The 27,028-nt window shown below is 40.4% G+C and overlaps 1 protein-coding gene across 1 annotated transcript in view; it reads right to left on the reverse strand.

The window, feature by feature from the left end:
- PREX2 (phosphatidylinositol-3,4,5-trisphosphate dependent Rac exchange factor 2) overlaps positions 1–27,028 on the reverse strand; it is a 254,250-nt gene that overhangs the window by 37,564 nt on the left and 189,658 nt on the right. Inside the window, exon 35 of the mRNA XM_040994636.1 lies at positions 24,778–24,892. Within this exon, the coding sequence (XP_040850570.1) occupies positions 24,778–24,892 (115 nt within the window). The remainder of the gene's footprint in view (positions 1–24,777; positions 24,893–27,028) is intronic.

The following is a 27,028-nucleotide window of genomic DNA, read 5'->3' on the forward strand; positions in this document are numbered from 1 at the left end:
CTTGGACTTCATACTTTTGCAATATAATCTATGAAAAGCTCAGCTTTCCTTTATTTTGAATAATTCAAGGCCCTAGGGTACAGCAGCGGACACAGAGTAAGTCACAATGAGCATTTGATATATTTAGGTTGAATAAGGAAGTAAACAATTTTCAAAATTTGTTGATAAATGATCGTGGTAAACTATTTCCAGGAGACTGTGTCTTCAAGTAACATTCTGTTTCAAACAGTATCGAATATAATCTATAATGAATGGTAGCTGCTACAGTTTACGTGTCACTCTAAAATATATGTGTCTGACACACAATCCCCATGATTTATGCTAATGGCTTTTGAAGGTGGAGTCTTTGAGAGGTAATTAGTATTAAATGAGCAATGAGTGTGGGGTTAACATGATGTCACCAGTGAGAACGGAGACCTGAGCCAGCACACATGCAGCTTCCTGATCTGCTGCCCTCCACCAGGTCATGACACAGCAGAAAGTCCCTCACCAGAGGCTGAGCAGATGCTGGAGCTAGGCTCTTGAGCTTCCTAGTGTCCAGAATGATGAGCCAAATGACCTTCTCTCTTTACAAATTCCCTTATCTCAATTATTTTGTGATAGGAACAGGAAAAAAAAAACCAAGACAGTAGCTATTGGCCATTAAAATTGCAGAACATAATTTTCACCATCACAAAACCTAAGCTTGGAATCACTGTTTCTCTTCTGAGCCATCCTTCAAATAAAAGAAAGGCAACCTGTTCAAAAAGCATGTTTCTATCCTATTGTAAACTTTGTGCTTAGTTAAAATCAGCAGGAGCATCATGGAATGGTTACCATCACCTTCAATATCAAGCAGACAAGAATTTAGAAATGAATTTCAGAAATATCTATAGATGTTTACTTCTGCTCCCAAATTTCAGGGAGAATTTAACACAGCTAGAATGATAGGTATACAGACATCATGAGCTGAATTTAGACAGACACAGTGAGTGGGGATTGTATCATCTGGAGCTTAAGGGTGAAAACACCTTGGGAAAATAGCTTACACAATAAGTGTAGTTAACGCTGGAAGCTCAATAGTGCTCTTACTCTACATCAAGATGCGACTTACAAAATGTGTTTAAACTGTTAAGTTTCTGTAAATAACTGGTTCCTTTTTTATGCTTGTTTGTTTAAATCTTTAGTAGGTTGACTTTTGATACCAGTGTCTTTTCAGAGTGATGTGATCTGAAGTCAGTGTTTTTCACACTGTGACACACACCCCTCAGCTGAGAAACCTTTTGCTGGAATGGGAAGCCCTGGCACCATCAGACACTATGCAAAAGGTTTTGTAAACTTCTCTTTTCTGTGAACTCTGAAGCTAGCTGAGACAGCATTCTGCCTCAATTTTGATTAGATTATTTCACAAACTGTTGGAGTCAAAATGATGAAATCTTTCTAGAACATAAAATTATTAAAATTACATTTTCTAGTGACATTCCTAATTATACTGTAAATGGTTATCAATAAAAGTGGCTGTCAATTCTGTGAACTATAACTGTGTTACTTGTTCAGTGGCCAATGAGCTTAGACCTGGCTTTAAAATTAAAGGCATTTACTACATTTGCCTAAACATGTCTTTTATATTCAACTTCTTACCTAATTTATGGTAACATTCTTGGTTTTTTTTTTAAAGATTTATTTTTATTATTATTTTATTTTTATTGGAAAGGTGGATATACAGAGAGGAGAGACAGAGAGGAAGATCTTCCGTCCGATGATTCACTCCCCAAGTGAGCGCAACGGATCCGAAGCCAGGAGCCTCTTCCGGGTCTCCCACGCGGGTGCAGGGTCCCAAGGCTTTAGGCCGTCCTCGACTGCTTTCCTGGGCCACAAGCAGGGAGCTGGAAGGGAAGCGGGGCTGCCGGGATAGAACCGGCGCCCATATGGGATCCCGGGCAAGCAAGGTGAGGACCTTAACCACTTGCGCCACCGCGCCGGGCCCAACATTCTTGTTTAAAGATGTGATTAAACTCTACTTACATGTAAAAAAAAAATCACAAATTAGGCACAATGCCAAGTGCTGGGCATGAAAAGCTGAATGTAAGATACTATTTATCTGCAAAGAATCAACAGTGTAGTTTTAGAAAGAGTGGATGTTCAGTGTGTGTGGGGGCGTGGGGGGCAAGAGAGAGGTTAGGGATAGGCTAGAAAAGTCCATTATTAAGCACAATAGCACAGCAGGTAATACTCAGGCAAAGGAAATGAAAAGTCATTAAAGCATAAGGAGAATCTTAAGAGAAAAGAAATGTTCCAGTTAGATCACAAAACTAAAATCTGTGCAAAGCTACTTAATTCCCTGGAGAGAGGGGAATGTACAAGAAATATTGAAGGGATTACTCAGGACACATGAGTAGTATGTGAATGGAGGAGGAAAGAATAGCTGAAACACGAAAACAAAAGAAGAGAAGGCAGACATTTAGGAAACAGGGTGGGAGTAAAGGGTTGTAGCGAAGGAGGGCCAACTAAGAAATAGCATATTTTTAATTTATCATTGATTGTGCTATATTGTAGCAGCAGTGAAAAGGTGAATGCTGTGGGATTTTAATTATTCTCTTAATTCCTATTATTGATAAATTACTATAAAATATTTCTAACCATCCTGAAATTTTTATAGCATTCAATGAAAAGATTTAAGAATAAATAAAGTACTAACTCCATACAATGATTTATGGCTATAAAGGTATGGTCTTATTAAGTGCATCCAATTATTTCAAATATTTGCTTGAGTACCTACCACTTGGATACAAAGTGACGCTTTCTATTTCAGGAAAACAGCAGTGAACAAGAGAAAAAAATCCTTCCCTAAGGGAGCTTGCATTCTGGCATGCCCCGACCCTTTCTGTAGGACTCTACACCTGCTTTTCTTTGTGAGTATAAGCCCCTCTGTAGCGTTGCTTTTAATGACATTTCTTTATCTGGAACTAAACTGAGATTTTTCTCCCCACTTCAAAATGTACTAGCAATTCACATTCCAATGTCCTTCATCCTTAGGGAACATACAAAAATACATACACGACCAGTTATATCTTTCAATAGGATTTTTCTTAATATGAGAAGGAGAGAGAGTGAGAGAGCAAGGGAGGGAGAGAGAAAGAGAGAGAGAGAGAGGGAAAGAGAGAGAGAAACACAGTGTTCTTATCAGCTAGTCTACCTCCTAAATGCCGGGGGTGGTGGGGACCTGGCCTGGCTGAAGCTGGGAGCTAGAAACTCAGTGAAGGCCTTCCAGCTGGGATTTTGCAGCTGTTACTTCACTTATTTATACTACCTCCTAGAATAGTGATAGCAGGCAGCCTGAACTGGGAGCCAGAGCTAGGGCTGTAATCTAAGCTCTCAGGTATGGGTGCAGGGGTCCTAACCAGCTCCTGAAACACTAGGCCAGCCATCTGTACTGCTGGTACTACTACTTCTGCTAATGCTTCTTCTTCTTCTTCTTACTATTATTATTCCACAATATCTGCTAGCTCAGTGCCACTCAAAATATGGATAGTAGATTAAAGAAACTGTGAGAACCTAGAGACTGGGTATGAATTTACATTTTTCCAACATGGAAACCTATGGCATTTATCTTACTGAAAGGGTTTAGAGACTCTTTAATCAAGTCCCTTGTGCTATAAGGTTTTAATGTCAGTTTGCCAATACTAAGTCAAAGATGTACAAATATTTTAAACAAGGGGGCTTGCATTGTGGTGTAGAGGGTTAAGTTGCTGCCTGTGATGCTGCTATCCTTAATCAGCACGAGTTGGGAGTCTTGGCTGCTTTGTTTCTCCAGCTCCTTGCTCATTCACTTGCAGGGAAATGCAGAGGAAGTTGGCCCGCAGTGCTTGGGCCTCTGTTATTCGTGAAGGAGACCTGGATGGAGTTCCAGACTCCTTCCTTTAGCCTGATCCAGCCTTGACCATTGCTGTCAAATGGGAAGTAAGCCAATGGGTAGATCTCTCTCATTCTTCCTAGGAAAACACCAAGGACAGTACATCATTCCTTGTGGCCAGTGCTAATGACAGCCCATGTAGCATCATTAGCTTCAACAGTGAGATAAGGAAAGTTGACCTGGAGAAATTGACAACATGCCTTAACTCATCCAGGTTATGGGAATAGAATCTGATTTTTTGTCAATGCTACAGCCTTCACTATTTTCACACAGCAAGCAATTCCATGTTATTTACTCATTTCTTCTCATTTATATCATTGCAAACATTTCTTAATGTCCCAAAATAAACTGAAAAGTATCCCCACCATGGTTGGAATATACTTTGGTCTATTAGGAATATTACTATATTTTCCATTTGGTAGATAAGAAATGTCATATCAGAAATATCAAAAACATATCTTCTGAAAAGCAGTAAGAGATTTGTTCACCTGTCATCATCAGTTGTGCTTCCTGAATGCATCTAATTTTACATTTGATTCCACTGATAGTTCAAGTAGATGAAGTCCAAAATTTATTCAACTGAAGCAAACCGAAGGCTTTTAAATTATTAACATGCTCACAATCATTCTCAACATGCTATGAATGGGGACAGAATTACGAGCCTTTCAATTCTATGTGGCTAAAATGTCTTGATATGTATGAATAGATTTTAACGGAAATATTCTTAAGTTCAGGTTTATTCTATTAAACCATATTAGATTTAGTAATAGTCATATAATTATTAATCTTATACAATTATGTGTCTTATAATACTATGTAGTACATATTTGTATACTTTGAAATATAATACAAAGAGCATGGCTGATGATGCATTGTGATGACATTTAAAATTGGTGCAGATGAATCCTTTCTGATGATGTGAATACTCCACAAGGCTCATTCACTATGAGGCCCAAAATACACTGAGTGAGCTTGAGTCACAGTCAGACTCAGATACTTTCCTTTGCTTTCAAGTAACACAAACGTCTTGCTTTTAATTTCCTAACCAGTCAGTTTGATTTTAGTCAGCGCTACATGCTAACTTGTCTTCAGTGGTATCACCAGCATATTTTGAAAGGTACACCCCTTCCCTAACCCTCTCCACTTAAGAGTTCACAGCAAATTATCCACTTAAGACCTGTCCTCAAACAGAGCATTGGAAACATGTATTAAAAAGTAAAAAAGCATGCATGTTTTAAAAAATTGCACCCCCCCAAAAAAACCACCATTTAATAGTTTTTCCATGAAGCTTTAGCAGTCCCCTCAGACACCTTAACCGAGGTTCCGCAGTGGGTAGCTGAGATCCTATGTGCTCGCCTCTACTTACCCTCCTGCTTGGCTTTCCACCCTTCCTTGTTACTTATGGCTCAGCAGAGCTCTTGGGCATGTTCTTCTGATCCTTGGAATTGCTCCTCTCTTCTCCTCCACCTGGACCTCCACTAGCATCATCTGTTCAGTAGCATCCCCAGAGTCCAACTGTGCTTTCTGGGCATCGTGAAACCCCTGCCGTGGTGTTTAGCAGAACTATTTCTCAGTATCCTGCTTTGTACATTGATTCTTTCCATTTTAAGACCAGTAAGGGAACATTGCCTAATTCATTTACTTCTTCCCAAGATTGTGAATACTCCTATACCAGCATATGAGAGCACAACAAATATCACAGAATACTAAGGAATACCTTTCAACATAGAAATATGAGAAGCAGGTGCGGCGGCATGGCCTAGCAGCTAAAGTCCTCGCCTTAAGCGTGCCAGGATCCCATATGGCCGCCAGTTTGAATCTTGGCGGCCCCACTTCCCATCCAGCTCCCTGCTTGTGGCCTGGGAAAGCAGTCGAGGATGGCCCAAAGCTTTGGGACCCTGCACCCATGTGGGATACCTGGAAGAAGTTCCTGGATCCTGGCTTCGGCTTGGCATAGCATCAGCCACTACGCTCACTCAGGGAGTGAATTATCAGACAGAAGATCTTCCTCTCTGTCTCTCCTCCTCTCTGTATATCTGACTTTCCAATAAATAAATAAATCTTTAAAAAAAGAAGAAATATGAGAAGCTGGGAAGACTCATTTAACCTGACATTACAGTACTCAGTCTTCATCAAGAAATCGGGCACTTCTACATACGTAAGTATATATTAATCCTCTGTCAGTTGATATATTGTCAGCAATGATAAAGAACAAAAAGGCTAAGGTGAAAAGTAGAAACAGCTGACAGTTAAAGAGAGCAATAATCATGCTAGAGTAAATTCTTGAACAGGGGCATATAAAGCAATCAGAAAAAATACTAATTTAGGGAAGGTAAAAAGATCACTCATGATGTTTTAGGAGAGATTGATAGAACTGGCAAAAGCAATTAAAATTGGAGTCATCCTGGCTTACATGCGAAAGACCAAATCAAAACGAGCTTGATTTTGTTTTTAATGATTAGCAGTATTTTAGAAATTTGAATTGATACAAGATAGAACCTCCATCTCACCTCCCTGGTAACACAGGGTGGTCCATCTAACCAGGCAGCAAATTTTACAAACCCAATGCTCTGCTCCTTCATGCAAATTGAAACTTTCAGTACAACCATGGTAGACTTTGTTAACGAAAAATCACATTGCTAATATCAAAATTCCTGGACCCAGGCCAAATTTCCTGACTGGAACACAAGAAAAGTTTTTAAAGACAATTTATAATTCACACGTCTTTGGGCATTTCAACAAAATAAATGAAGCCTTAAATGTGAACAAAAATTAATAGAAGAAAGACAATAGGAAAAAAAATCACCAATGGAGATTATTTGACTAAGATACCTTGTGTATATTTTTGTGGCTGATTGCCCTTGAGATCACACAGAGAAGTCAGCAGAGTTTAAAAGAAATGTCAATGTTGCTTGCAAAAAGTACTTTCATCACAAAGTATATTTCCATGATTTTCACGATATGCTTCTTTTCTCTTTGATACTCGCAGGTCTATTTCAAAGGAATTTCTGAGTACAAGGAACTTGGATTATTCCTTTGCTTTGGTGAAAACACATTTTATCCGCTTTGAAACAGAAAACAATAGCTTTTCTTAGCAACAAAATGGAGGTGACTCTTCAAATGATACCTTGTGGATAAAGATTATTTTATTTGCTGATCCTTCAAAGCCAGTATATCTACTCATGCTTATAAATATTATCATAATGAAGGATTTATTGCAAAAATGTGGAAACTCATAGCTCAGTAATCTAACTTCATTTGTTGTGTTTACTTAAAAATTTCCTTTAGGGCACAGTGTGGTGGCCTAGCAGCTAACGTCCTCGCCTTGAAAGTGCCAGGATCCCATATAGGCACTGGTTCTAATCCCCACAGCCCCACTTTCCATCCGGCTCCCTGCTTGTGACCTGCGAAAGCAGTGGAGAACGGCCCAAAGTTTTAGGATTCTGCACCTGCGTGGGAGACCCAGAGGAGGTTTCAGGCTCCTAGTTTTGGATTGGCACAGCTCTAGCTGTAACAGTCATTTGGGGAGTGAATCACTGGATGGAAGATCTTCCTCTCTGTTTCTCCTCCTCTCTATATATCTGACTTTCCAATAAAAATAAAATAAAAATCTTAAAAAAAATTCCTTTAAATTCCCTATATGGCTGAGTAGTATTCCACAATGTATCAAACCACATTTTCTTAATCCAGTCATCTGTTGATGGACATTGGATTGATTCCGTATCTTAGCTATTGTGAATTGAAATGCAATAAGCATTGAGTTCAGCAGTCCCCTCGGTTAGCTTGACCTAGGTTTCTCAGAGGGTAGCTGAGAGCCTATGTGCCTGCCTCTGCTCACCCTCCTGCAAATAACTAACTCATTTCATTTCAATAGTACTCAGCCATAAAAAAAGAATGAAATCCTATGTTTTGCAACAAAATACTTGCAACTAGAAACCATTATGCTTAGCGAAATAAGCTAGTGCATAAGAAAGAAAAAGACGTTTTCTCTGACCCGTAGTGACCACCACACGGACCAAAAAATGTAATCTGAGTAAAATGGATACTTTGAAATTTGATCGCTGTTTCTAGCCTTTGCCCCTGCTCTTGAGGGACACTTTTTTTTTTCTACCTGTTATTGGTTGATGTATTTACCCAACAGAGTGTTAAGCCTGTGATACTGAAGTGAATTAAACGTATATCATTCTAAAATTTTAAGAAAAAGAAAGAAGGAAGGAGGAGGGTGGGTGGGTGAGTAGGAAATGCGGGCAGGAGAGAAGGTGGGGGAACAACATTATGCTTCTTAATATGTATCCTGACACATAAGAAATCATTTGCATTATATATAAAATATTTTTAAAAGAAAAAATTCCTTTAAGGTAAAAATAAAATGAGTATTACTTATAAGCATATCTTTTCAAAGGCAAATGAATTAGTTGGAATTCAAATAAGTATAGCCCAGGCAAATGAAATAAAAGTATATACATAAATGTATGTGCAGCTATTTCACATCCCCAGTAGGGTGATGGTGCTGAGACTCAATGAAATTACGGCATTTTTCAAGGAAAGAAGAGATGTGCTGCTCTCAAGGTGTCATTACAATTTCAACTTTATCTGCTCTTGTCTCATGTGAAATTTATGAACCTTGGCAACGTTGATGAGTTTTCTGGAGAGGTCTCCAACAGAGTCAGCATCTGCACCCTTCAAACAGCATGGAAGGTTTTGGATGTTAAGAGAAATAGACTGGGTACAGGAAAAAATTCAATAAAATGATAATATCATAAAAATGGTCATTGTAGTCCAATTATTCTGATTTCCAATTCAAACAGCTTTAATAATACTACATTTCAAGCACAGTGTGGAATTAGGACCAGGTTGTTCCCACACATACTGAGGAATGCATGAAAATATTCACAAATTAAAAAAAAAAACCTGCAAATGAAACCAAAAAAGTTGGTAAGTTTTAAAGAAGAGTGATTAATTCCAGCCGAGAATGTAATGGAAGGCTTCCTGCAGGAAGAGGAGTTAAAGATGGGTCTTAAACAATTATACTCTTACAGAAAATTGAAATGGAGTTAATGAGTGTTTTGAATGAAAAACTGAAGAAAACCCAGATGTCAAAGGAGGTAATGGGGTGTTAAAGATCACTTAAAAGCTTAATGATTACTTCCCCAAAAAATGTAATCCTGAAACTCTCAACCACTTTGTCATATCCCAGAAAGATGGATTTCCTTCTTGCACACATGCATGGCACCCCAGACCCTACGTAATTAATGTATAAATTGTTACTGAAGTTCTATGATACTGATCATAATTCATACTAAGTTTATTGCTTTGTAACGGAATGAGATGTTGTCCATGGTGCTTGATAGACACACAGAATCTGTTGAAAAGATACTTGTTCAGTGGTTTCTTTAGTTTTATTTTGTATGAGAAATTGGCACTCAGGTATAGCTTCTGTTTTGCAAATGATAATAGTTTATGTATTTCATACACAAGAAAGAAGTCTACAAAACTTTTATGCTTTATAAAGAAACTGACTTTTTTGTAGACAGCTTTTTTCTTTGGCAATGCAAGAATCACTTATTACATAAAACAAAGATTTATAAATCAAAAACTTTGTAATCTCAATAGGTAAGCAGAAAGGAACTGAACATTCAAGCTTGGTTTATAGCTTGTCTTAGATGGCAGCAAGTACAGAAACACCTTAGGCAAAAAAGAAATTCTGTTGGGAAACAGTAAAAAGAATATAAACCTGCTGGAATTTTTTGGTTAATTTTAAAAAGTCACATCACTTAACTTTAAAGCCGCAGTTTTCTATGGGAAAACAATTTAATGCAAAGGCATTACGTATATACTAAGTCACACTCTCTCTAATTCTCATGCTCTTGTTCTCAGTTTATTAAGCTCATACTCTTGCATATTTATGGTAGTTTTCACAGATAAAAGCTTTTCAGTTTTAAAGTGAATATTCTGTTGCTATCCAAGCAAGAGATGGGGAGCAGAGAACTCTGAACAAAGAAGATTAGGGTTGCAAATCTGAGTCGAGCCCCAGGACCAGGTGCACACACCGAAGTCCCATTGTGCTTTCATTTGTGCTCTTTGGCAGCTGCACCTACAGGTTGTGAAATGGCAGTAATCTGTCTAGGCCATTCTTCATATCCATCATATGTCAAGGGAGAATACTAACTGAAATTGTGTTTTTTCTGCACAACTGCCGGATTTCACAGGGATCCAATCATGGGAATAGTCAAACAAACCCTTCTGGGGCTAACTTGGTGGCACAGCACGCAAATGCCCCACTCTGCGGCATAAGTATCCCATATGGGACTAACTGGTTCCTGTTCCAGATGCATGTCTGATCCGGCCCTCCGCCTATGGCCTAAGAAAGCAGTGAAGCATTGCCAGAGTCCATGGGCCCCTGCATACACACGACAGACCTGGAAGAAACACCTGGCTCCCAGATTTGGATCAGTTCATCTACGGCTGCTGCAACCTCATGGGGAATGAACCAGCAGACAGAAGACCTATTCTGTCTTTCCTTTTTCCCCTTTAAAATACTTGCCTTTTAAATAAAAATAAGTACATCTTAAAAATTCCAAAACCTTCTAGTCAGCTATTCCTTGGTCAAAGTGTCCAAAGCATATATATGGTGCCAAGATGGGTATTTTTCAAACATTTCCTACTAATTACTAAAATATCTACCTTCTTCTCAGTTATATAAAAATATTTTTATATTTTTATTTTAAAACTTTTCAGTAACTTTAGGGGAGGGCATTTGCTGTCATGTTTAAGTCCTGAGTTCAGAACCTGCAACCCAAAGCTAGTAGAGCGTCCTGTCAATGGGCATCCTGGAAGGCACACTGATGTTGCCTTTAAGCACCTGGCTCCTCCCCATCTATGTGGGACAACCAGCTAAGAGCTATCATTTCCCCTGGCTCTAGCCTATACCAGTCTGGGCTACTGTAATATTTCGACAGTGAAGCACTGAATGGAAGACCTCTCTCCTTCCTCTGTCTCTCTAGCTTTCAAATAGAATGAAAGTAAAAGTCAATACATAAAAGCTTTAAGAAAATGTGTCATCCTCCATCCACTAAGCACAACTTAAGAGAACATTTATCTAGAATAATTTTCTTATTTTTTTAATACTGTAAACTTACATTTAAATATCCAAAAATGTAAACACACACACACACACACACACACACACACACACACACACACACACACAATCAGCAGGAAGCTGTCAATTCACAGATGGAATAAATGACCCCAGTCACACAAACAACTTGTTTCTTTTTGATTTTTCTCTTTTAACTTACCCTTTGCTTTATACTGAAAGTAGTATTTAAGAAATCATAATCTAAGGCCCTGAAAAGCAAGTTCGGGACAAATGGCACATTGGTCACAAGTAGTATGGACCTTACAAGTCAACATGGTGCTTTTCCCCAGAAATCAGGAGGTGTTAACATAAAGGCTTTGGAAATGATAAATTACTTTTGTGAGGAACAGAAACAATGAGGTTGACAGAAATGACAGCATTGGGTAGGAAAAAAAAAAGAATAAAAGAGCACGAGGAGTTTCTTTGTTGTAGTTCCAAAGTTCAACAACTCACAAGTTGCTACTCTCCAATAATGAGAAGGAAATCAATCAATAAGTTTGACTTGGCACAAGAGGGAGGTTATAACTCAGAAACAACTGTTCAAAATTTCTGCTGCCTCAGCTTCAGTCACTGGGGAGAGCCACTAAACCAGAGAGTGAGTCTTCTGACAGCCAGTGTCAGGCCCGGAAAGCATGGAGCAACCTTCAGAAGCACAGCTTAGGATGCGACGCCCCAGGAGACGGGAGGAGGAAAAACGAGATCAACCAGCAGGCCTGAACCAGCTTCACCACTGCCTGTGAAACTTTTAACTATTTTCAGTTGCATTTGCAAATGATGCATATCATGCATATGCACCACAGTGATTCAACAAAAACCTTCCAATCATTACTGTACTTACAATAAAATCCAGATCTCCAACTATGTACAATGTCTGCCATGTACATGGCCTACATAAATAGGCCCCTGCAAATATTTCTCAGCATGCACCATTCTCCTCAATGTGCTAGAATCCCATTGACTCTCCATGTCTTTTTCAAGCATGATAGCCTGTTCCATGCCTCAAATGGCCTGAGTGTGCTTGCCAAGATCTTCCCCCCAACCACCCCAGATTTGGCAAGGGTGAATTCTTGTGTCTGATTCATGCTGATGTTCAAACATCATCCCTGACTGTAGCCTTAAAGCAACAAAGAGCAAGAAAATGAAAGGAGACCAGCACCTGATTCTGGGTGAACTCCATGTGTTCTCAGGCGCAGACGCTGTGGATTTAAAAGGGAATGGGGCATAGAATATGTGGGGGAGGGGGGATGCTGAGGGAGTACATTACAGGTAAGGGATGACTTTTGGAGGACTCTTGCCAACAAGGACACTGTACTTGAAGGTAAGCAAGGGTGCTCAGACCCAAAGGTTTCAAGGAGGGAACTATAGAATCTTCCTGGGTCAGACCGACACACCCGCCCACACTGCCACCAGAACTGGGCTAGTTAGCATCGCCCACCACCTACCAGTGCACATGAAAATGAGGGCTTGGGGCCTACCTTGCAGGGCTGGACCACACCACCCACTGGTGAGTGTTGGGGCAGGTGATGGGTCACATTAGGTTGGGCCATGAGACTAACCAGTGTGCAAGAGAACCAAATTTAGGGCAAATTCTGAGAAGAATATGTGGGCTTGTCCCTGTGGGATTGCAGTATCCACTGGTTTCTTCAAGAGCTGCGGGTGGTGAATGGCCAAAATCGGTATAACCATGGAACTCGCTGATACCCATGGGTATGAAGGTTCAGAACAGACCAGGCTGGTACGCATTGCAACACCCTTAGGCACATCCAAGATTTGGGAGTAGGACAGGCTAGGCCACAACATACACTAGCATACACAAAGGTCTAGACTGAGGGGGTTGGACTAGGCCATGTAAGGATCTAGCACCTTCTGGCATACATGAGATTTGGGTCAGGCAGCGTGCCTAGTGGGAGAGCTTGGGAAACTCCCCTGGTGGGCTGTAGCTCTTGCTAGTGAGCATACAAGTCAGGGTTGGGTTTTGGTCAGACTAGGAATAGTAGGTGCGTGGGATGGCTTTGGGACAGCAGATCTGACTGGCAGGGCCAAGCCAAATCATAGCACACTGACATTTGCAGGAGTAAGGATGGGATATGAGTCATACTAGGCTAGGCTATCATACCAACCAGTTTGCATGAAAGCCCGGGATGGGGATAGGCTGCACAGGGCTAGGTTGCAGCACCACCAATAAGAGCTGTGACTGGAGAGAGGCTGGCCTAGGACAGGCTAGAGCATCTGAAGGCAAAGATCAAGCCAGGGAATGGGCTATGCTGCATGGGATCAGAGCAAACACTGGCATGTGCAAGATCTGTGGCTGGGAGCAGGCCTCATTGGGTATCTAAAGGGATTCGGCTGAGCTAAGATTCTCACTGGTGAACTTGAAAGCTGGACTGCGGGCCAGAATCTGGGTTGGGCGTGGCTGCAGCATCCATCAGCATGAGTGTGGAGTGGGCCAGACTGGGCTAGACTCTAGTACCTGCTGGTACTTGCAAGAGCCAAGGTGTTTGTAGGCCAGGCTAGGCTAGGTCTTGGCACCCTAAAGATGGGTTTGGGGGTGGGCCAGGTGGGACTTTGCTGAAGCATTTAATAACAGCAGGAAAGGGTGTGGGCCAGTCATGCAAGAGTGCTGTATCTGCTTGAACAGTATGTGGGTCAAGTCAGGCTAGACCAAGAATCCACCAGCATGCACAAGATTTATGACTAGGAAGTGACTTGACAGACGAGTTTGGGTAGCTCTTTTGTCAGGATGCAATCTCTGCAGGTAACTCAAGAACCAATACTGGGAACAACCCAGATGAAGCCAGGTTAAAGTACTACGCATATGTGTGATTCAGTTCTGAGGGTGGGTTGGGCTGGGTCAGTTCATAACACCCACTGGCAGACCTGAGATCCAAAATGGGGTGCAGGACTGGCCAGGTTGGGTCACAACAGCCGTCAGTTCACATTAGGGATGAGACTGGGGACTGTCCAGGCTGGGTTAGGCTACAGAAACTGCCAGCATGAGCTGGAACTGGAGGCAGGCCAGGCGGAACCAGGCTTCAGCACCCACTGGCAAATGCTGAGGTGAGGTGACTCATATCAGACTGGGCCACAACACCTACTAGCACATGTGAGATCTGGTGGGGGGCAGATAAGCTGGTAGAAGAACTGCAGGGTCTCCCTTGTTGGACACTGCTCCTGCTGGTGAGAAATGGGATTGGAGACAGGCCAAATTGGGCACCTGTTGACTTGCATGTGACCTGGGTTAGGGGGTGAGCTGGGCTAGGCTAAGTGATCATATCTACTGGTGCATGCAGGAGCCAGAGTAGGTAGGCTGGTCAGGCCTAGTGCAGATCAGTTGGCAAGTGCTGGGATCAGGGGCAAGTCCTGTCAGGGCAGACCACAGCACCACCTGGAAAGCGCAAGATCTGGGGCTAGAAGTGAGCCTAAAAGGTCAATTGGGAGCACCTCTCTAATGGGCTGCAACTCCCAACAGTGAGCATTTGAAGCAGAGTTTGTGGCAGGGCTGGCTGGACAGGCAGTAGCACCTACTGATATGAGTGTGAACTGCAGAGAGGGATCAGTCAAGCTGAGGACAAAGCTGTAGCACCCACTGATGTGATCAGTCTGTGACATACAGGCATACACACACACCAAGATACGGGCGGGTCTGGTGGGGACTTTTGTGGGTCACTCTGACTAGGTTACTTTTCCTGCTGGTGTGTGTGAGGGCAAAGTGTGTGGGGGTAGGGTTGGGTTGGGCCATAGCATTCACTGATTTGCATAAGAGATGGGGCTGGAGACAGAAGTGCCCCACCGACAGCAGTCAGTGGTGTGTGTAAGCTGAAGTGGGTGATGGACTGAGGGAGTGATGGACTGAGCCAGATCCCTCACACACAGGAGTCAGGTCTGGGGTCACCTCAGATGAGGTTTCTTTGAGGACCAGCCTCCACCACCATCAATTGGACCACTGGTCTCTAAACACCAACAACTGAAAATAGAATCTGAGATCTGACTGTGGAATGCATGTGTCAGAACTGGGCCTCTTCAGTTGCTGAGGCCTGGGCACAGTGGACATGACAGATCATTGAGGCCTACAGAGTACCATGGATGGCAGAGCAAATTGGACAATTTGTGTGGCCAAGCTTTGACAGTAAGTATCTGGGCAAGGGGTGACTTTAAGGTGGACTATATCAAAAATGAAACTTGGAAGGGTTTTCTCAACTCTGGGATTGTGAAATCAACAATACCTAAGAATTATCGAAATACTTGGGCAATGCCTTAAGAACATGCTGCACATTGGGGATCCTAGGAATACACCAAGTGGCCATACCAAATCCCCGGGTACAGATGTGTTAGGCTGCTGGAAGCAGCCTTTCTTTTTCACATCTATTTTTCCACATACAGAAAGAAAAAAAAAAGGTTGAAACAATTGCTTCATACACTTTCCCCCAATTCCTCAAGCCTTCCCACTCTAATCAGTGGTCCACATGGGTGTCCATCCTTCTCTACTGTGTAAACATTATCAACAATACGATTAAAATAAAAGAAAGAAAAAAAGGTGAGAGGGAAAGAGAATGAATGAGATTTTCCATCCATTGGTACACTCTGTAAATGTTAGCAACATCCAGGGCTGGGCAGGGCTAAAATCAGGAACAAGAAACTCCATTTGAGTCTTCGTGGCAGATGGCAAGGACTAGGGTACTCAAATTGTTACCTAATGCTTCCCTGAAGCATTAGAAAGCAGCTGGATTGGTCAAGCCTCATGGTGAACGTAGATAAAATTAGATGCATCCTTATGGGTGCCTGCTCAAGTTTCAGCTGCTGAACTGTCTATTCAGTTCCCCATGAATGTGCCTGGAAAGGCAAGGGAAGATAGCCGAAGTTCTTAAGTCCCTGTACCCATGTGAGAAACCAGGATGAAGTTCCAAGGTCCTGATTTTGCCCTGGCCAAACCCTGGCAATTGCAGCCACTTGGGGAATGACCCAGTGGAAGAAAGATCTCTATTACTCAACGCCATCTCTCTCTGTAACTTTGCCTTTTTAAAAAAGGAGAAGCAGATTTGCCTGGATTTGAACTAGCACTCTAACATAGAATTCCAGTATTCCCAATAGCTGCTAAATTTACTATTTCACAATGCCTACCCTCATTTGGTTTTTAAGCAAGCTACATTAACTACAAGGTACTGTGGTTGACTTGATATGTTAAGAAAATGTAATAACACTTATCTAAAAATGATTGATGCATCTAGTTTCTCTCTCTCTCTCTCTCTCTCTCTCTCTCTCTCTCTCTCTCTATCTATCTATCTATCGAGAATGAGAGAGAGAATCGATACCCCATCTACAAGGTCACCTCCTAAATGCTAATAGCAATCAGGGCTAGGAACTCTATCCAGGTCTCCGGTCTCTCATGTGTGAGACAGGTAGCTGTGTGCTTGAGTCATCATCCACTACCTCCTAAGTTCAATGGTAAGAAGCTGATTCGGAATCTTAGGAGCAGAATTGGACTCGGGGCTCATATACGGGATGCTGAAGTCACAACACATTGGCTTAATAATCCATCACAGCATAATGCCGCTCCCTATCTTTTCTTTTAAATAGAAAACTACTTTCACTTATTCCTTCCAGTTCTGCAACAATCACCCTAACTGCAATGGAGTTCACTGTCTTGTCCAGCCTACCATCACTCTTCTTATTGGTTCTCTTGTCTTCCGTGGCACAGAATCCACTCAGGAGAGGACACAGGTCATGCTAATGAATGCCTCCTCCAAAGCTTCTGTTCCAGCTGGCATCTACTCTTCTTCCAAGAATGGAACACTAATCTGTAGTGTCTATCTTCACCCTCATGGGAAACCACCCTGACTGAGCCTGAAATCACACCACCCAAAAAGAGCCAATAAACACAGGAAGAATTATACTTCGTACACTCATTACCCCCCTAAGCAGACTCAGCCCTTGGATCTTCCCTGCAAGTCATTACAATGTTTTACTTATACATGTTTGAGATTGTTGTGAAACTCATAATCTAAAAGTTTCTTCATAATAAAAAATCCAAAAATTTGTTGTCTGTAGAGGAGGAAAAGTCTGAAGTCTGAAGCTCAGTGAATGGTTCCACTGAAAGTGTACAAAAGGTACTGGGATATATGGAGATGATTCACATGTCTGAGCTTCTTTTCAAGACTGATAGTAAATAACCCTTTGAAGAAGCATGAATGAGCATGGGTGAGGCTCTGACAACCAGGAAAGGATTGCTCAGAGCAGTTCAGAACACAGCATTTGTGAGTACAAGGCGAAAATTCTTAAGAAGAAATCAACACCTACTTCAGGAAACAAGCAGGAAGAGAGACACCATTGAAATAACAGAAGATAAGTGTCTTCCTGTGCAAAGGAAATGTAATATGCAACAAGATCAAGATACAGTTGAGGTAATTGCTAGAGAAGGCGCCTAATGTGTAATGAGGAGTTTGTGCTTTTAAAATGCATTCTCCAGGAAGAAAACATTGCAAAGTTCTCTTATAAGCTACTATATAATTGATACATGTGCTTTTTAAATGAAGCATCACTAATAAACATATTCTCAGGTATCCATTTTTTATGAATATACAAAAGAAAAGGCTGAATGAAGTATGAATGATGGATTATGTTTTCATTTTTCTTTGCTAGTTAAGTTCAGCATTTTTATAATTTTTAAAAGTTATATTTTAAGAGAGTGTAATGAGTGAACATATGTATAGTATATAACATGAAAAACTGATTCATGGACATTGTAAGCCATGATAAAATCAGAGTAATCAATATTCCATTTCCATAATCATTGATCATTTCTTTCCATTAAAAACTTTCAACATCCTCTCTTCTAGTTCTTTATAAAATATACAATAAATGGAGGGAGCAAGTGAGCAGGTCAGGTAGGAAGACGTAGCCTTGAGTGCAGAGAGAGCAGAGAGGGAAAAGGTGCATTGCAGAAATGGAAAAAGAAAATGCCTGCATTAGGAGAGCAGAGTTTGGAGGAGGCCTGGGAGGGAAGGTGGAGCTGCCTGGACAAAAACAGCTGCTGAAAATGCCCAAGTTGCAGCCCAAAGCTCAAGATGAAGGTGAGCAAGAACCAAGTTATGGGAAGGCAGTCCACCCAGTGGACAACAGTCTTGTGGATCTGGAGCTGACACAAAGGGAGATTCAGGTGGAATTCAGGTGGCAAAACAAACAAACCAACCAACCAATTAACCACAGGAGCAAAGCATTGTCCCCAGCACCTGGGAAACAAGGTAAACCTGAGTGAAACTCCATGGGCTGCTGAACGCACCCAGATTTGTGCAACCATACTATTGGAGAGTAAGCCAGGGGGAGGAAAGCAGCAAGTCATGTCAGCTGAAGAAGTGGCCACAGAAATGAAAGTAGAGTCGTCTCCCAGAAGGGCCACACCCTAGACCTCCTAAAAATAACAGGAACACCCAAAAAGGGGACATGAGAACATGGAGTGGGGAGGGTGGGAGGTTGCAGAGAACAGAACTGGATCAGTTACACAGATTCTGGTGATTAAGTCAGAACTAAAGACCAAATGCATTTGCATAGGCTGACTTTACGACCCTGTTGCTCAGATTCCAAAGCCTGGAGCTCAAGCAAAGTGGAAGGTTGGGCTTAAAAGTTGCTCGGGTAAAGATGATAAACAGTCTGAGTGTACGCAGTAATCTTGTTCGGGAACAACCTGGGTGCTCGTGCATAGACAGCATGGACGCCATGGGAGAGAGTCAGAAAGCAACAAGCTTGTTGGCAAGAGGTTCAACAACGGCTGCAGCAGAGGGGGAAGGAGCAAAGTCACGGACATATGCAGGGTTTCATGGTGCCATAGGCCACAAATGAGGCAAGGTAAGCAAAGCACACATAACTAGGCCTGTAGCTCCTTGGCTCCACAACCACTTTGGTGATTGCTTCAACAACTGTCCCAAAGTCCACAGCACCAGGAAGCCAGCAGCCTCGCAGTATGCCCAGCTCCTTAGTGAAAGTCCCAGAAGTATGGCAGGGGGCTTTGCCACAAGGTGACAATAAATGGGATGAAGGAAGTCTGCATTGTCATCCAATGAATCCCGCCTCTAAAAAAGGGGGAAGGGTGCATTCCTCCACTACTATTCTTGAGAAATCCCTCTATTATCCAAAGACCTGAGATAAAACAGGTAAGACTCATTTGTCTCCAAGAGCAACAGATACCAAATCACCAGTTAGGGCAGAGCAAAAAGATTAAAGGGTGACAACACAGTTTAAAATCACGCCAGCAGCGTTCTCAGCCCCAGGTGCTACTGAAACCATAAGCAAGACACTGATGTTCCTTCTTCCTTAGGCAGAAGGAAACCTATGTATGACCTAGGAGTGCCTAGGGCAGAAAGAGGAAGCCTGGTACTGAACATGAAGGCTGAGGTTAGACCAAAACACAAGAGCCCCAAACTAAAGCTCCCCAGGTGACAAGTGCCCGGGCATCACCCAGATCAAGAATTAATAAGAAACTGGGTACAGAGACTATTTAGGAACTGACTTCTCACCTTCCCACATCGTAGAGTATATCTAAATCCTAACACAACTAAGTACAAATTCATGAACAGATTCCTATATAAAAGACTTTAACATACACAATGGGAGACACCAAGACAACTTACACTTCATCTCAAAGAGCCCACACAGGAATTAAATGATGAAGAATTTGTGCACACAATTGTATTAAAAAGGAGAAAAACTGAATCACCACAAAGTAAAATGAGAGCATGGAAGGGTCACCTGACAGTCATTTAGCCAAGCAACACTGGTTTGGAAATCTCTGCTTAAGAATCAGCAGGAAGGGCCAGGCACAATAGCTTCATGGCTAAATCCTCACTTTGCATGCACAAGGATCCCATATGGGGGGTCAGTTCCTGTCCCAGCTGAACTACTTCCTATCTGGCTCCCTGCTTGTCTCCTGGAAAAGCAGTAGAGAATGTCCCAAAGCCTTGGGATCCTACACCTCTGTGGGAGACATGGAAGAAGCTCCTGGCTCCTGGTTTCAGATAGGCTTAACTCTGGACATTGTGGCCAACTGGGGAGTGAACCAGCAGATGGAAGAACTTTCTTTCAGTCTCTCCTTCTCTTTGTATATCTGCCCTTCCAATAAAAATAAAAAATAAATCTTACAAAAATCACCAGGAAAGCCAAGAGTTTCAGCCAATTCACCCAGGACACTGATGTTGATAGACAAGATTCAATCTGTGAGAATTACCTCTATGTGAAGTCTGTTCTTAAATTCTGGTTGCACCTGACAATCCAAAGGTGCTTCTAGAAAACCTAGATGAAGCATCACCCGGACTCCAATTCAGAAAATTTATTTTATTAAGGAGGCCACACTAGAGGCATATATTGCATTGCAAGAAGAGAAGTTTTACCAAGAGCTGAAACATGATGGGTACTAAGGCATGAAACAGGGCAGGAAAGTACATGCTTAGAAACAGAAAATAGTGTAAATGATATATTGGTAGAGAAAAGACATCTTGCATCAAGTCAAGAAAAATCGTAACTATCACAATGGGGTTACTTTGATACCTTTTTGAGAGCAGTAAGAAGTCACTAAAGTCCTCAGAACAGAAAAGCAACGTGGTGAGGCACATGGTCTAAACCATCATCAGGAAGCAAATCCTGAAGTGGTCACCACAGCCTTGGTTTGAGGCAATGGAGTACAGCGCTATCAAACAGAGGTCTAGCCTGTTGACTCAGGGCCATGTATTCTTCCCCAATGCTTTAATGTTGCAGCTACATCTCAAACATAATCCAGGGATAAAATGTCATCAGTTCTAAACCTGCAGCCTGTCTTTCATAGTACCATGGTTATCAATAGAAAGAATTTTCATGAGACTAAACGCAAGCTTCTTAAAGTCAGAATTTCTTAGGAGATATACATAAGAATTCAAGATTTTTCAACAATACTTTTCCTGTAACATGAGTCAATATGTTATATGTCTTTGAGAAATAGTAATTTAGAAAGGGTAATAAAATTGGGGCAGTCTAATTGACAGTTGTGTCAGAAAAATCGGGAGCTCCAACAGCATTTTAGCTGGAAGAGAAAAAAATGAATCATTAAAAAAATATCTTGGGGTTTAAAGAAGAGGGCTTTAAGTTATAAAGCAACAGATAAAGCAAAGAATCCTGGGGAAGAAAGCGTGTGGGAGGCAGGGTAGAAAAAAGCATGCCTACTAGAAAAAAAATAGCCAGTCAATTGACTTGAAATACTGGTGACAATACTGCCCCCTGTTGGGTATTTTAGAAATGGATGGATCTCCACATACTGACTATGAAACAGTAAGCAATGCCACAATAATACCTATGAGTTTTGAAGACTAAAGTTAGAACAAAAACATTTTAAAACTCAAAACTCTAATCTGTCAAGCAGGCTTTAAAGTGACCTGACAACAAGAAAATTTACAGAAGAAAGGCACATGATAATAATATATTTAAAATTAAGACTTCAGGGCCCATATTATGATGTAATGGGTAAAGCTGCTGCCTGTGACTCCAGCATCCCATGTGGACACCAGTTCATAACTATGCATCTTTATCTCCAATCCAACTCCCTGATAATGGACTAGGAGAAGTAGCAGAAGATGGTCCAAAATACAACACTATAAAAGTATGTGACGATAATGTGTAAGCCCCTAACACCCACATGGGACACCCAGATGGTCCCCTGGATGCTGGGCTTGACTTGTCTCGGCTTGGGCCACTGAAACCACTTGGAACGTGAACCAACAGATGGAAGATTGATTCTCTCTTTCTGTTGCTTCCTCTCTCTCTAACTCTTTCAAGTGAAATATATGAATCTTAAAAACATCAGTTTCTAAATTATAACATTTCATTTATTATGGTTAAATTTCCCTTCTATTTACCAGTAACAGACTTTTTAAGGGAAAAACACTAAAATGCAAATAGTGACATATGTATTCACAAGTACTTATTTTTACACACCCAGCACATAGCTTCTCACATCTTACACACTGAGCATGTCTTTGCACGAGGGCCACAGCTGTGAGTTGGTATATTAAGGACCTGTGTTGCCCACAAATCAATGGCACTAGTGTATACAAATGATTCCATGGCTGAGAACGAAATTGTAAGTACAGTCCTCTTTAAAATAACAGAGAGGAATCTTAAATACCTAGGAATTAAGCTAACTAAATATGTGGAAGAGCTCTATGATGAAAACTACAAAACAATTAAAAAGGAAAAAGAAGAAGACATTAAAAATGGAGAACCTTGTCATGCTCCTGGATTGGCAGGATCAACATCATCAAAATATCCATATTACCAAAAGCAATATACAGATTTAATGCAATCCCAATTAAAATCTCTGCAACATTCTTCCCAGAAATAGTAATGAAGATATAAAAGTTCATCTGGAAACACAAGAGACCATGAATAGCCAAAGCTATGCTGAAGAATAAAAATCGAGCTGGGGGAATCACAATTTCAGACCTCAAGACATACTACAGAGCAGTGGTCATCAAAACAGTCTGGTACTGGTACAGAAACAGAGATCAATGAATAGAATAGAAACATCAGAAGGGAGCCCACACATGTACAGCCAACTAATCTTTCACAAGAAAATGAAAAACAATCCAGGGGAAAAAAATCTAGTCTATTCAACAAATGCTGTTGGAACAACTGGACAGCAGCTTGCAGAATTAAGAAGCAAGATCCACATCTGGTACATTATACAAACACCAGCTCTAAATGATTCAAGGACCAAAATCTATACCCAGAAACCATAAAACTATTGAAATAAAATATAGGAAGCACTCTCCCAGAAATAGGAACAGGGAAAGATTTCTTAGAAAAGACCCCAAAAGCACAGGTAGTCAAAGACAAAATAAACAAATAAACAAATGAAAAAGCTTTTGGACAGTAAAGCAAAGAATTAACAAAGTGAACAAGCAACCAACAGAATGGGAGAAAATTTTTGTATACTATGCAAGTGATAGGAGACTAATATCCAGGATTTACAAAGAGCTTCAGAAACCCAGGGACAGTCATAAAAACAACCCTGTGAAAAAAAAATGGGCAAAGGAAATGAACAGTTTTCAAAAGAAAAGATCCAAATGGCTAACAGATATATGAAAAGATGCTCAGCCTCACTAGCCCCCAGGGAGATACAAATGAAAACTGCATTGAGGTATCACCTAACTCCAATACAGAACTCTACTAACAACACATGCTGGCATGGATGTGGGCAGAAAGGTACCCTCCTTCACTGCTGGTGGGAGTGCAGGATAGTACAACCACTATGGAAATCAGTATGGAGAGTACTTAGTGAAATGCAAATAAACTTGCCATATGATCCAGGATTTCCACTTCTAGGACTATAATCAAAGGAAATAAAAATTGCATATGAGAAAAATATTTGTAGTCCTATATTTATAGCAGCCCAATCTATAATAGCAAAGACATGGAAACAACTCTGTCCAAAGAGCAGTGCTTAAAGAAACTATGGTACATCGACTCCATGTCATATTATTCAGCCATTAAAAAGAATGAAATCATACCACTTATAACTAGATGGTCCCAACTAGAGACCATCATCCTCAGTGAAATAAGTCAAATCCAAAAGTACAAATATCATTTATTCTCTCTAATAAAAGGAAACCATCATACAAATTAGGCTTTTATGTTTTCTTTTTGTCACCCATGTGTTGGTCAATCAGTGGCACATTTTCTCGACTCTACGGAGATGTATTTTTTTAATTTTTCTTTTTGTATTTGTTTTAGCTTTATATCTATTGTTGACTGTATTTTGTGGCTTCTCACTTAAGAGAATGTATGGTGGTGAAGTAATAGGCACTACTATATCCAGATGTGAAGATACAATTCAATATGCATGACTACTTCCAAATCAAAGATGGACTCCCATTGAAACTGCTGGAAATGTCTAGACACTGGAATGCTGGAATGTCTGACATTATCTGTAACAACAATGTTGGGGGCACACTCAAATAACAAACTGAATTATAATTTATTATGAAGGACTGTACTATTGTAACAATATGGGGAAAATCAGTTGAGGGGAGGGAATTTAGTGGTAGAATTTCAGACCCTACTTAATTGTACCATAAAATAAAAAAAAAAAGACTCATTTAAAAAAAAGAACCTGTGTTACCCTTACTCTAATGAACCCCTCAGGGGCAACACCATAATACATGTCAATAATTTACTTTTCCTGGAAATCATTTACCATATATTTTAATCACCTACCTTTACCTATTTCAGAAATCAAAATATTATTGTAAAATATCCAAAATATTTTATATTAATGATTTTATTTTTAATAAGTACAGACAATAAAACTTAAATATATCTTGAAATAGGATGAACTTTCTGCCTTGCCTACTCCTACAATGTTAGCACACATTTCAAGAACAGAATGATGAACTTATGAGTGTTTTTGAAGGAATATACCACTGTAATAATATAGGAGAAATCATTGTCTATGAAACTTTATCATCAAATAGATAATTTTTTAATTTTTTAAAAAATATAAAGCAAAAAAGTTTGTAACTCTTGAAAAAATGAAATAAATAAGTAAACGGGGGAGAAACATAAAAAGTACAGCTACTAGGATACTTGAAATAATCTGTGCCAGATCAAAGTTTTTAGTACAATAGTTATCATCATTCATAATCTACTACAGTGAAGAATATCAAAAATTTTATTCGTTCATTCCTGTCAAATATTTCAATAAATAGATTCAACCTGGTCTGTTACACACCTGAGCTTTTGGTTGTACTGTCTCACTTTCTCCAATGAGGCTGCATTTATCTGGGCTTGGAATTCTTCCACCGAAACATTATCCCTGTAATAATAGCCTTCCATGCTCTCCAGTGCTGTGAAGAGAAGTAAATACACGTTACATGCAATTTCATGACTTAAGTTCTCCGCAGTTGATCTAATTTCCTTGATTGTTACTAATTGTGAAAAATAGAACCAAGCATGCACATATGTGCAAGAAATTATGTTTAACTAGTCCAAAAATGAATGAAAACTGTTCTTCTGCTCTCAAAATAAACATCAAGCATTTGGTGATTTTCTCTTAAGTAGGCAAAGGAAATTTCTAGCTTAAATGATTCTCTATTTCTACAACATTTGCATGCAGTGGAGAAAACCAAAATATTCCACCCCAAAATATATCTGTAGGAGATCAGAATATGTTACCCAAAAATGTGCCTCTGTGGCATGAGGAATATTTTGAGAAACTGCAGACATAGGAGAAATCCTGAAAACAAAGAAGTTACTGTCTGGATGGGAAGATGTATACCTGTAACTAAAATATCGCTTTACAGGGATGTCTCCCTGTGTTTACTGATAAAAGAAGGGTAACTTAATCACTACAGACTCAGAGGAAACCTCAGCTTAGATCTGCATAACAGACCTTATACTTGTTTAATTTGTGCATTTCCTGGCACCTTTTCACAACTGGGCCTACCCAAGACTTTCTTTCAATGGATAAAAGTCAGAGACACTCACTTCCCAGTCCCAGAGGGAACACCTTCCAGTATCTGCAGCATACCACAGCAACTGCAGATAGCACCAAAATCTTGATGCTGTACGTATCTATACACACCAACACAAATCTAAGACATCTTTTCCATCTTAACTAAGAGTTTATGCACATAGCTATGACTTTGCAATCGTAGGTGTGATAGTAAAACTAACAGGACATTTCTTTTTCCTTCTTTACAGTTTTAGAGGTAGATTTGTTATTGACATCATATTAGGTCCAGGACTTTCAGTTTTTCACTGCTTTCAAAAATTCACTTCTTTGTTTATTTATTATAGTTTCCCTTTGTCATATCTGAATTGACCACACCACTACTCTTGCACTTCTGAGTCATTACTTAGTAAAACAAGGTCTACTTGGACATAAGAACTATTGTATCACCACAATCAATGATCTTAAAACGAAAAACAAATAATTGACAATGGGCAGGCAGCATAAAGAGTGTGGATACCCCGGAGAAAAAAGATGATTCATGTCCTCCACAGGATGGAGTAGAACAGGGCAAGATTTTATCATGGTAGAGTAGCACACACTTTAAAACTTAGGAATTGAGGGAGGTGTTTGGTTAATCAGTTAAGATGTCCTTGTCGCATATTTGGAATCAATTCCCAGCTCTGGCTTGTGATTTCAACTTTGTTCTAATAAAGACCCTGGGAAGTCACAGTGATGGCTTAAGTGGCTGGGTTCCTGCCAGACACCTAGAAAACTTGGCTTAGATCCTCAGCTCCTGGCTCTGACCACTGCAGGCACCTGAAGAACGTACCAGTAGGTGAGAGCCCTCCATTTGCCTGCCTCTTTCTCTTTATGTATTTAGTAAACTGAAAGAAACAAAACAAATTACACACACACACACACACACACACCAACTTACATTTTTAAAAATTTCTGTAATTTACCATTCAATATTTTTACACTATAGATGATTTCAGGTAGCTAAAACTGCAGGAAGAAAATACACAGATCTACTGAATTTAAGCCTACCTGCAAAGCTAACTCTTGAAAATTGCTTCTCTTTTTTCTAGGGCATCTCCATGTATATGTGTTATTAAACTTAACTTTTTTGTTTTTAATCTGTCTTTGGTCACAGTGATCCACCCCAAGTGCACGTTATGAACAGTACCAAGGAAATTAGTTTCCTCCTCAGAAATGTTCCTGTGAGATAAACTCAAACTTCAGGTATATTACTTACGCACTTGGGTGCTTAAAAAATGTGGGAAAGCAGAATTAAAAGTTTTGGCATAAAGTATCTTTGAAATCCATGCACATATTTTTCACAATACATATTTCACATGAATTTCTTACATATTCATTGCACACACATATACACATAATATTATGCATATGTGTGTGACCAGCAGAACTACATTAAGAAATGGCAAAAGAAAAAGAAACTGTCACCTCCACTTATTTATGCTGGGGCCTAAGTGTCTCAATCTTTGTTTGAGGCTCTTACTGTCACACC

The sequence above is a fragment of the Ochotona curzoniae genome, unplaced genomic scaffold (genome assembly GCF_017591425.1).
Source record: "Ochotona curzoniae isolate NIBS_2020 unplaced genomic scaffold, NIBS_Ocur_1.0 contig_1071, whole genome shotgun sequence".
NCBI classification, from domain to species: Eukaryota; Metazoa; Chordata; class Mammalia; order Lagomorpha; family Ochotonidae; genus Ochotona; species Ochotona curzoniae.